The sequence below is a fragment of the Drosophila melanogaster genome, chromosome 2L (assembly GCF_000001215.4).
Source record: "Drosophila melanogaster chromosome 2L".
NCBI classification, from domain to species: domain Eukaryota; kingdom Metazoa; phylum Arthropoda; class Insecta; order Diptera; family Drosophilidae; genus Drosophila; species Drosophila melanogaster.
The window spans coordinates 11620402-11631405 of NT_033779.5; the positions used below are offsets into that span (position 1 = coordinate 11620402).

Below are 11004 nucleotides of genomic sequence, written 5' to 3' on the forward strand. Positions count from 1 at the left end.
AACGACCAATCCATTTCCATCCAATTAAAGTCGAACAATGTGCACTCAATTCGTACTTTCACTGTGTTAATGCTGCGAGTGCGTGTGGGATTTGCATTTCGTTTTATCCGACTGGGATATATATTTACATAACTGCCATATCAATTCGGGCCATAATAAGCTTGTTGAGCCACTCGATTCACTTCCGAGCCAATCGGATCCGATTCATTATGCAAGAAAACAAACACTTGAATAATTGAGAAGCCTCGTTGAAACGCGACCGACCTGCTGTGAAAACTATTAAAAATAAATCAGCCAGCGCAGTCACAAAAATGGACAGTGAGCTTATCATCGGGAATAATTTACCTCGGCTGCGCTTTATTTATGGCTCTATGTCACGCAGATAATGAGCCAAATTATTTTCAATTTATTTTGTGCATTAATCGCACGAGGGAAAAATTAGTTTGTCTGTAATCACAGAATACCGAAAGGATTAGAGTAAAATGTTTGCAAGCTACTTTTTTTTGTAGTTTAATCGCATTTTGCAATTTGAAAATCGACAAATCGCAGCATTTTAATTATTTTTACTTTGAAATAAACGTAATTAATGGGCAATCGAAAAAGGGAAATTGCTTCTTGCAAAATGAGCTCTGGAATATATTTTTCCTTTTAAAAATAACGCAGCCATGTATTTATATTATTAAATATAATTTAGGCAAAATATGATTGCCTTAATTATAATATTAGCTTTTCTAAGACCCATTGACTAATCCTTCTTTTTGATTTTTTTGTTCAATTTTCTTGCAGCAAGCGGCGTTAAACGAGACACAAAACAAGTTCGACAAGGAGACGCGGCAAATGCATTACGTTATAATTTCATTAAGGACAACAGCCTTTCTCTGCCGCCAGTGAAACAACGTAGCCGGGAGATAAAAGAGAGGTTGGAGAAGAAAGAAGAGAGCTGGGGAAAGGCGTGCGGAGAAAGTCAGAAAGCCGCAAAAGGCGACAATAGCCCCCGAGCCCATTGCCTACTTCTGAGCGCTGTCAAGCGCGAATCAAGAGCCTGGCATTTTTATGAAATTAATACAAAGGACGTTGAAGGAGTAGAGGCTGAGCCGAGTGGAAGCGGAAGTAGCAGCCATGACAAAAGCACCAGCGACAGGACAATGATGGGCCGCACTCCGATAGCGATTAAAGTGGAAGGAGAAGCGCTGCTTTTATGGCCCGACACTGCTCGAGTAGACGTGACAGCGTCCGATCGGCTAATAATATTTACCCGCGGAAAAAGCCCGACTGCATAATTTGACATGCCAACGTGAGCCAGCTGGCGAAAATTGTTTATCCAAGTGCTGCACAGGCAGAGCCAAGAAAACGCAAGTACGAAACATAGAAGGATCTTTGAACAAAGGACTTAGCCCAGCAGGAGGCACTTGAGACAATGAGTGGTCTGCCAATCTGGATACCGCTCCTTGCACTTCTGGCCATAACTGCCGCCTGTCCGCCGGAGGTGTGTGTATGCAAATGGAAGGGGGGCAAGCAGACGGTGGAGTGCGGCGGCCAGCAGCTCTCCAATCTACCGGAGGGCATGGATCCGGGCACCCAGGTCCTCAACTTTAGCGGCAATGCGCTGCAGGTACTGCAATCGGAGCGGTTTCTACGTATGGATCTGCTAAACCTGCAGAAGATTTATCTGTCACGGAATCAGTTGATCCGGATACACGAGAAGGCCTTCAGGGGGCTGACGAATCTGGTCGAGCTGGATCTCAGCGAGAATGCGCTGCAGAATGTGCCAAGCGAAACGTTTCAGGACTACAGCTCTCTAATGCGCCTTTCGTTAAGTGGAAATCCTATCAGGGAGTTAAAGACATCCGCCTTTCGGCACTTGTCTTTTCTCACGACACTAGAGCTGTCCAACTGCCAGGTGGAGCGGATCGAGAATGAGGCCTTCGTGGGCATGGACAACCTGGAGTGGCTGCGACTGGACGGCAATCGGATTGGGTTCATCCAGGGCACCCACATCCTGCCCAAGTCGCTGCACGGCATCAGCCTGCACAGCAATCGGTGGAACTGCGACTGCCGCCTTCTAGACATCCACTTCTGGCTGGTCAACTATAACACGCCTCTGGCGGAGGAACCCAAATGTATGGAACCGGCGAGGCTGAAAGGTCAGGTGATCAAGAGCCTGCAGCGGGAGCAGCTGGCCTGTCTGCCGGAGGTTAGTCCCCAGTCGAGTTATACGGAGGTGAGTGAGGGCAGGAACATGTCCATCACCTGCCTGGTCAGGGCCATCCCGGAGCCGAAGGTCCTTTGGCTGTTCAATGGCCAGGTGATGAGCAACGACAGCCTGATGGACAACCTGCACATGTACTACTATATCGACGAGACGATCGGAGTAAGCGGCGCCGAGGAGAAGCGCAGCGAGATCTTCATCTACAACGTTGGTGCCGAGGATAATGGCACCTTCTCCTGTGTGGGCCAGAACATAGCTGGCACCACCTTCAGTAACTACACCCTGAGAGTCATAATCAAGGAGCCGCCGGTGGTGAATGAGGTCTCCTTCCCCAGGGATTACATGAACTACATTGTGGCCAGCAGTGCCGGAGGCGGCATTATCTTCGTGGTACTCCTCTGCACCATAGTGGTCAAGTGCAAGAAGACCTCAGAGCCGGCCAAGCAGCGCAAGAAGTGCGATCAGGTGACGAGTATTGCCGGTGGCACTGACTCCTCGACGGGGAGCACCCAGGACACGGGCATGGGCATGATGAAGTGCGCCTCGATACTGAATGATGGCGGTGATAGTATGAACGGAAACCCAGGACTTCTACTGGGCGATACCTTGACACCCACCAAGGCGGCGAATGGAGCAGCTGGCGGTGGCATTATTTTGGGCAATCAGATGAAGCAGAACCTACTCCTCTACGCCACTCCGAACTCCGCCCAGCAGCAGCTGCAGCTGAATGTCAACCTGATGGGCACTGGACCGGGATCACCGCCGTTGCTCCTGAGCAATGGCCACGGCTTGGCGGCAGCCTACTGCTCTCCTCCAGCTTCGCTGCGGAACTACCAAGAGAAAAATCCGGACTTGGTCAACGATGCGGAGAGTGTCAAGCACAAGCTTAAGACGGCGGTAAGTCTGGACGGAGCCGGGGAGTACGAGACGCAGAGCGACTGTGGTCAGTACGAGGGCTGCTATCAGCTGGCGGCCGCTCCACATCCGCATCAGGGACACCAGCACCCTCATCCGGGACATCCGCTGATGGGACGTTTTGCCCAGGCGATGACCACTTTGCCGCGCGGCATGCAACTGAAGCCGGCTCCCCATCAAGTTGATGTCCACCTGAATCCGGTGTGCTTCCTGGGCCAAGATGGATCCTTCGCATACGATTACAGCAGTGCCCATATGGTGCAGCAGCCACCTCAGCAACAGCAGCAGCAGCAACAGGTGCAGCCTGCCAATAACTTCTATCGCACGTTGCCACACAATAGGTTGCACAAACAGCAGCAATTTCAGGCGGCTGCGGCGGCAGGCGGAAATGTCGGTGTGGGTGGCAATCCCACACTGCGCTACAGCCTCGAGGCCGAGTTCATCCAGAGGGGTCCGACGGTGAGCTACGAGAAGTACCAGCTGCCCAATGTGCGCTTCACAGCGGAGGGTTATCCTCAGCAGCAGCAGCAGCAACAGCAGCAACTTCAGCAGCAGCAACAGTTGCAGCTCCAGCAGCAGCATCAGTTCCCCTCACCGCCAGAGGGCTACAAAAGCGATTTGGCGGTGATGCCGGCGCCGTTTCAGCAATGGCCCAGCTGTTTGCCCGGCTACCGATTCGCCCAGTCACCCACCAGCCTGCCAGCGGTTGCAACTCCACCACCAGCCGCAGTGGTGGCAACACCACCACCGCCCACATCAGCAGTAAGCACACAATCCACGGCCACATCCACCATTCCGGAGCTGGATGAAAGCGAGGCGAGTTCGCCGCGCCTCGAGGAAGCCGCCGGGTCTGCAGCGCCACCTGCCGGTGAGGAGGAGAGTTCGGACACCGCAAAACTCAAACAGCTTAATGGCCCCTTGGCCGACAGTCCCGACGAGGGATACGTGGGCGATGGCCAGGAAACCAGCGACATTTGACCCAGCCAGCAGCCAACTGCCAGGGATGAAGCGGCCTTAGACGATTCAGTGGCTCTGTAAATGGCCAGGCTGATCACCAAAACCACTCATAGCCTAAGTTCACCCTTCACTTGTTTCCGTCCCGCTGATTTTTTACTTCACTTACATTTTCCCTTTTCTGTTTGCTGACTTGCCCCAAGAAAAAAGGAAGCAAAACAAAAAAAGGCAGACCCAAGTTTAACCTAATAATTGGCTGAAAGAGAGAGCTCCGAATGCGAGTCCGAAAAGTAGAAGGGCCAGAAAACCAAATAAAGGGAGAGCAGGAACCGGACCTCTTCAGCAAGCCGATGTTCAAATGCCCAGTGTAAAAGGATCCAGTTTCAGTTAGTTAATGGGAATGAAGGAAAAGTTCACGTCAGGTGTAGGAAGTTTTACCTCAACAATATATTTTTTGTAAATTGCTTCTGATCGAAAGTTGAGTTTCAAACAAGAAGTGTTATAGATCAAATAAATCAATATAAGAGGTCAAATTTTGATATTCAAACCATTTCAATTTGTGACTTTAGTTACAGTTGCATGAAGTGAGAACCCACAAAATATCATGACTTTTCCTCTGGACTCTTTGCGTTTAGAGTATTTGGCAGAACAATAGGCGGACCTAACCTAATAAAGCCGAAAAACAAAGACGCCGCTAAACAAAAGCCTCTTGTCGTTGTTTGTTTCTGTTTGCTGCGTGCTTCGAGTGGCAAGCTGGCAGCATTTTATTTCCGCTGATGTAATTGAAAAACTTTTTCATTTAATATAAAGTTTTCAGCAGCTTCCCCGCAGCACAATGGCAAGAAAGCGAGGAAAGAAAAAGCAAGGGGACGCAAAGAAATCCCAGGCCTAGAAGACTACTAGACATGTGGGGGGGTTCCTATGTGGGCTATGTGTGCTGATTGAGTTGTTGTATTCTCGAAGGCGTTGTTAGTTGACAATCGACGAGGAAGTCCCATCCACCCCTTTCTGTGCATCCACTTCACGAGGTTCCGAGTCGGTGGCTCACTTCAGAGCCAAGTGGCATGTGTTTTCGCCATGGCGACACCTGCTCTCCGTGGCACAAAGGACTCCAACTCGAGGACCCGGCTGTTGAACTGTTGAGCCTTTCAAGGGAAAGGACCAAGCCGAGAATTCCGGCCGAAAATCGCGTAGTGTGCTCTAGTTTATGAAATTTTAATTCGGGCCACATCCGCTCCAGAGTTGCATTTAAATAATTTATCGCGTTTATTTTCCATAGAACTTTCTTCGAGTCTGAAACAAACCTTTGTCCTTCACCCTACACCCCACACTCACTTTAGAATTTGATTGTCCCGCCTTAAGTTTGTTGTATTGGATCAAACAGACATCAACACGAGTGTTTCCGGGTATCGTTAAAGTAGATATCGTAAATTAGATCGGCTAACATTGTAAGAACTAACTAAATTTAGGATAACCCCGTTTGAGACTTGTATGTAAATGTAGCCATAGAAATCGTTTAAGCAGACCCCTAGCTTTCCCTTTTAACGTAAAATTTATGTAAAGTGTTCAAGACTTTTCCACTGTAACATAAATCGAAGAAAAATGGAGAAAAGCGGAAATGCTTGGAAAAGTATTTTGAAGAAACAAAAAAGAAAAACAATTAGCAATAGCTAAATGCATATGAGGGAGTGAGGGCGGAAGCAATCATTTAAGCACAATATGGAATATTGTAAATTGCATAAATAAATCATTAGACTTAAGAACAAGGCAAACACACTCGTACTCGAAATGATTTGTGTATGTAGCGAATGACTAAATTTTATTTTCACCAAGTGAGTTAGTTGGCAAATGCACCAAAAGGAATATAGAAGCAGAAACTAAATTTAAAAAACCGAAAATACAACAGAAACACATTTTAGCCTAGCAAACTGTTTAAATCTCAACCCAAACACAGACACACTCAAGGTACATATATTAAACAAAAGAATTGCCTGCTGGCAGAATAATTTTAAAATATTATATGGCATACACTACAATATAAAGAGAATGTTTAGCATAAGTTAATGGTTAGGCAAAGCAGAACATACACGCATAAACCGAATAAAAGGCCCATAAACGGTAACACAGACAAAAATTCAGAAGGTCTATGGGAAGACACACAATCTAGTTATAAATTAATTCTCTAAGGTAAATTAAAATCGAAATGCATAAAGATAATAAGAGAAGCAAAGTGTATAAAAGGATAAGAGAGAAATTAAACCGAATAAAACGCATTAAACTGAAGAATTTAATAAAAACTAAATTATGTCGCTTTTTATTTAAGCCAAATGGACGAGTGCCGCACTGCCAACAAAGGGGACGCAAACAATTTCAGCGATTGAATATTAAATAGATGGAGATGGATCCTTTTCCCCTTTTTTCCACCAGGATAATGCCGGACTAACGAAGAATGGCGAGGGAAATGCAAATGCGCCGCTAAGTAGGCAACGCAAAAACGTCCATTTGAAAATGGAGGGAATGCTTAGCTAGATGTGTTGAAGTATAGCAAAGAAATTAAATCAGAAATGAACGAGGTGGCGGATGAAAAATGCACACAAATAGCCTTTTGTTGATTAAATGCTATTTTAAGCTTTTAAATGCAAAATTGAAATAATTTGGCAAGATTATGTAATTGGAAAAAAATCTATTGAATTATTGACAAGGTCGAAAATGGAAGCATATTAAATATTAATATTTCAAAGAGGAAGATGGATTTTCTCATGGGTTGCGACACAAAGTGCTTACATATTCGAAGCCATAGTAACAGAGAATGAATTATGTCCTAATTAAAAATGTTGAGGGCATAAATAAAGTTAAACAAAGTTAAATATTCATAGATTATTAAATTCGGTGAGGGAAAATGTTATTATCGTAAATCGCAACATCCCAAAAACTTGCAATCGCTTTTGGCATATGTAAAGACGGCCGCATGATGCCGGAAAATTTCCACAGCAACATAACCTATTGCAGCACAAGGTTATGTGCAGGCCTCAAGAAGCGCACATCACGCATACGCAGTGTCTGCCCAAAAATAAGCACGTCAAGGCGCGTGCAAGGTCATAGCGCAACTCAAAGCAAAGCCAGCAAACAGGGAACGGACTGAAAGCCCGGACGGAGGATAAAACCCGGACCCGGGCACTGACGCATTATACGTTTCAGTGCGCAATAATGTCATTAAAAGGCGCAAACGGAGAACGCAGGCTGCGAGCGCCAAAAGGGAAGCACAACTGGGTCACTTAATGCAGCCAGCCAGTTGTTACCTCGACCTGACATTTATGAGCAGCTGTAGATGGCTGTAGATGGCTGCCCCTGAGCGAAAGACAATTTTCAGTGTGGAGCAATTAAGAGCAGGGTTTAAACCAGCTCCACACCAACGGCAGCCGCTCCACACGAGTGTCGAAATTTATTGGCAAAAGCCCTAAGCTAGCACACCCGAAAGGCGTCTAAAGCCAGCAAAAATATGGCCACAGAAGTGGTCGGGGTTGCGAAGAACTTGGGGCTTCCTCCCAAGCATCAGCCACATAGTTGACAGCGCCAGTGAGCCCGGAAAAACCAAAGCCAAGCTGGAATTGCGGCAATGGCAACGGCAACGGCATCAAAATCAAAATCAAAGAAGACGAGCATCCGACTCCGACCAAAAAACCAAAGTCAGAGGCGCGCATAATTAATGTAGGCATAAAAACAAGTGACTTGTAAATATTACCAAGGCGATGCACAACAGTATCCGTACGCAGCAGAACCCACATCCTCCCGGATGCCGAGTATCTTTGGGATGCGAATGTGGGTGGGCATGTGCCTTCGGTGCGGCTACTTACAATGTGGCAAGTACGAGAAAGGACCGCGTTGTTGAGGTCTCATGTACGGTGGGCCACAGTAAGTTGTGAAATTGCTAATTGGGTAATAATTTTGTTTAAATATGTAAGTGAATGAAATCATTATTTATTTGCCCTTTTATTAAAAGGCCCATTATTATTTCTTTTTCATCACGTTATTTTTGGACCATTTGCATATAATTGATTTAAATGTTGAAAAATATCACGTATGAAACTAAGAAATTATTGTTACTACTTTTCATTACAATGATGTTTTCCAGCCCACGGTGCACCATCTAAGTTTCACTTTTGTGGAATGGCGGCCGAATGGGCAAGACACAGAGCCACTTAAAAGCGCACACAAAGCCAGCCCTCAGCACACAAGTGTGTGTGTGCGTGTGGGTATCCTGGTTGTTTATGTGTGCGAGAGATGGCCGTTCCGCACCCATCCGCCCATTTTCCCATCGTCCTTTCGACGACTTGCCTGCGTTTATATGGTCTAGTGATTGTGACATTGTAGCTACAATTACAAGCGGAAGTGACGCACATCAACGCACGAATATGGAGGCGTCTATCTTTGCTTTATGTATGGCTAATGCCCCACTAAAGCTGCGCACAAATTGGGCTTATCGTATGGTTATTCCAATTCTATTTTATGCCCCCAACTCGACCCCTCGGCCCCACAAACATTGTGTGAAAAATGTTGACTCAAAGTTTGTGGCATTAGGGCGGAACATCCGGCTGTGAGCGGTAGTTTGATATCTAAACAAGTTGACTAGTTTGTCTTATAAAGTTATTAACCAAAATTAATGTTTGTTATAAAATTTGCGATGTGGTTCGGAAGTGCTTGTGCATAAAATAAACGATTTGGGCAGTCGATCTATGTATCCTTGAGAGTGTGGTTTCCAGCCACAAGAGAGGCAATCAGAGTCTTGCATAAGTAATCCATTTCAAAATGGCAGGTGATTCATGTAGAACTTTGTTGGTCATTACGTTGAAAGAGATTAGGTGTGGAGCTGGCTTAATATGCCAATTAAATATTAATGTCTGCCTCATATAATATTAAGACTCTGAATTAAGACAAGCAGTTCCCAAAACTTTTGCCATAAGTTTTCCAGTATTTTAAGGCACGTTTCCTTAGATTCAGAAAACTTAACCAATTTCAATCCCAGGCATAAAATGACCCTCTGCAAACTTGCTTCATTTATCTGGCTCGTTTCGGGCTGTACCTTAAATATGACCATTTCCATTCTTTTGTCATATGTAGGTTCCTCGCAGAATCGGAATTAAATATTCACATTCACGCATGCATGCACATTAATTTGCATCACTAATATTGTCGTGCCAACGGAAAATATTGAAAAACTTTGAGTGTCCCCGGGCAAGTGGTCTCTCAAAATATGTCAAACTGAAAAACTCGACTGACTAACAATGGACAGGACCGAAACGTGCTGGAATAGAAATCGAGCAGCTGCGAATACGTCTCCAAATTAATTCAAACTCATAAAATATTGACTACAAACTGACTTTGGCCTGCCAGCTGGCCCAAAAGATGATGTGGGATGGCCATTCATCTTGGGAAACCTTCCACGTATTTCCATGGCCGGCTTCTTTTGGTATTTGTCTAGTTGTCAATTTTTAATGTGGCTGCTTGACAAATCAATTTTGCGAGACTGCAACAGATGAAACGAACAAAGGACTTCTTGCGAAACTTTCTATTTGCCAGATCCGGCACACAAAGAGCAATGTCAACGTCTTTAGGATAATTTGATTCGGATCTCTCGGCCCATCGGCCATCTCACTATTTTGCCAAATTGATGGAATTTTAAATTTGTTTTGCCAGGCAACGTCCATTGACTGGCAATTAGAATAATTTGGCCAGCTGTTGCTACAACTCAGCTCCTCCTCCACCTCAGATGCTGCTCCTTGGTCATTCTGCTGGTGATTACACCAGGATATTTGCCAAAATATTTAATGGTCACAATTTGGACTGTGAACTCGAGAAGTTAATAGGATGGGATGGCTAAGAGGATTGATTAAATGGATACGAATATTAAGTACCTTAAGTAAAATCACGAAATTCAAACTATAGTTCAGATTGCAAAATATGCATATTTTATACGTAAGCTCTTAGGTAGTAAGTGAATAGTAAAGTATCAACGATTCCACTTTGTTTTGGGCTCCATATTAGTTCAATAAACAGAATTACCTCAGTGCATATTTTAAAGTGAATGTAAAGTTTAACACTTCCTTTCGTCCGAATCAAGCAATCTCTCATGCTTATCATTGCCAAAATAACTACCCAATATTTTCTCTTCGCACACACAAATCCAGCCCAACGCCCTCAAACCCCTTGGCAAAGATATTCTGAACATTCTCTAAACACAAATCACCAAATAACCAAACAGGTTTCCTGGTCAAAGCCTTTCGCACACACACGCTCACCATTTCTTCATGCGTATTAAGTGTAATTAACTTGGCCAGAACTTTGGCTGGATCTAAGATGGCCCTAAGGCCTGGCCTAAGCTTTGTTTGTTTATATCCATCCTTTGTTGTATAATTTAAATGGATTTTGTGGCTATTTTAAAGATAACTATTGCAGCAGTATCTCGGCCATAATAAGTCCAAGCTAGCCATGTGGTTGCCTGGCTTCCGTTCTTTTTTCGGACTCGGGAGGGGATTGTGGATTGTAATTTATACAACTTCCGGCTGACCCGGTTCTTAAGGCAAAGCGCTAAAACGATTTACGGACTTAAATGGTTTTCGGACGGCCGAATGAATTTAAGCCATGATACCAACAATTACTTTCTGCCTGCAATTGAATCTTAATCGCTCTCAGTGGCAAACAAAAATATTGAATTTTTAGGTAAGAGCATGCGTTTCAAATTCTCTTCTAGATGATCTTACAACTGTTCCATCTATTGGCCCACATTGACAATTCGAAAAAGCTCAACACTTTGGCGCTGCGAAAAATCAATTTATATGTTAATTTGTAAGCAAAATCCACAACGACAGGGAAAAGTGTGTTAAAGCTTTTGGCCCATCCCCCTACTCCCAGAACCAACTTTCCCCTTA

At 44.9% G+C, this 11004-nt stretch overlaps 1 protein-coding gene across 1 annotated transcript in view; it reads left to right on the forward strand.

Moving 5' to 3' along the window:
* The window catches only part of kek2 (kekkon 2), a 44947-nt gene extending 38465 nt beyond the window's left edge, over positions 1–6482 (forward strand). The window contains exon 4 of the mRNA NM_078827.3: positions 787–6482. Within this exon, the coding sequence (NP_523551.1) occupies positions 1418–4102 (2685 nt within the window). The 5' untranslated portion in view covers positions 787–1417 and the 3' untranslated portion in view covers positions 4103–6482. The remainder of the gene's footprint in view (positions 1–786) is intronic.
* The last annotated feature ends 4522 nt before the right edge of the window (positions 6483–11004 follow it).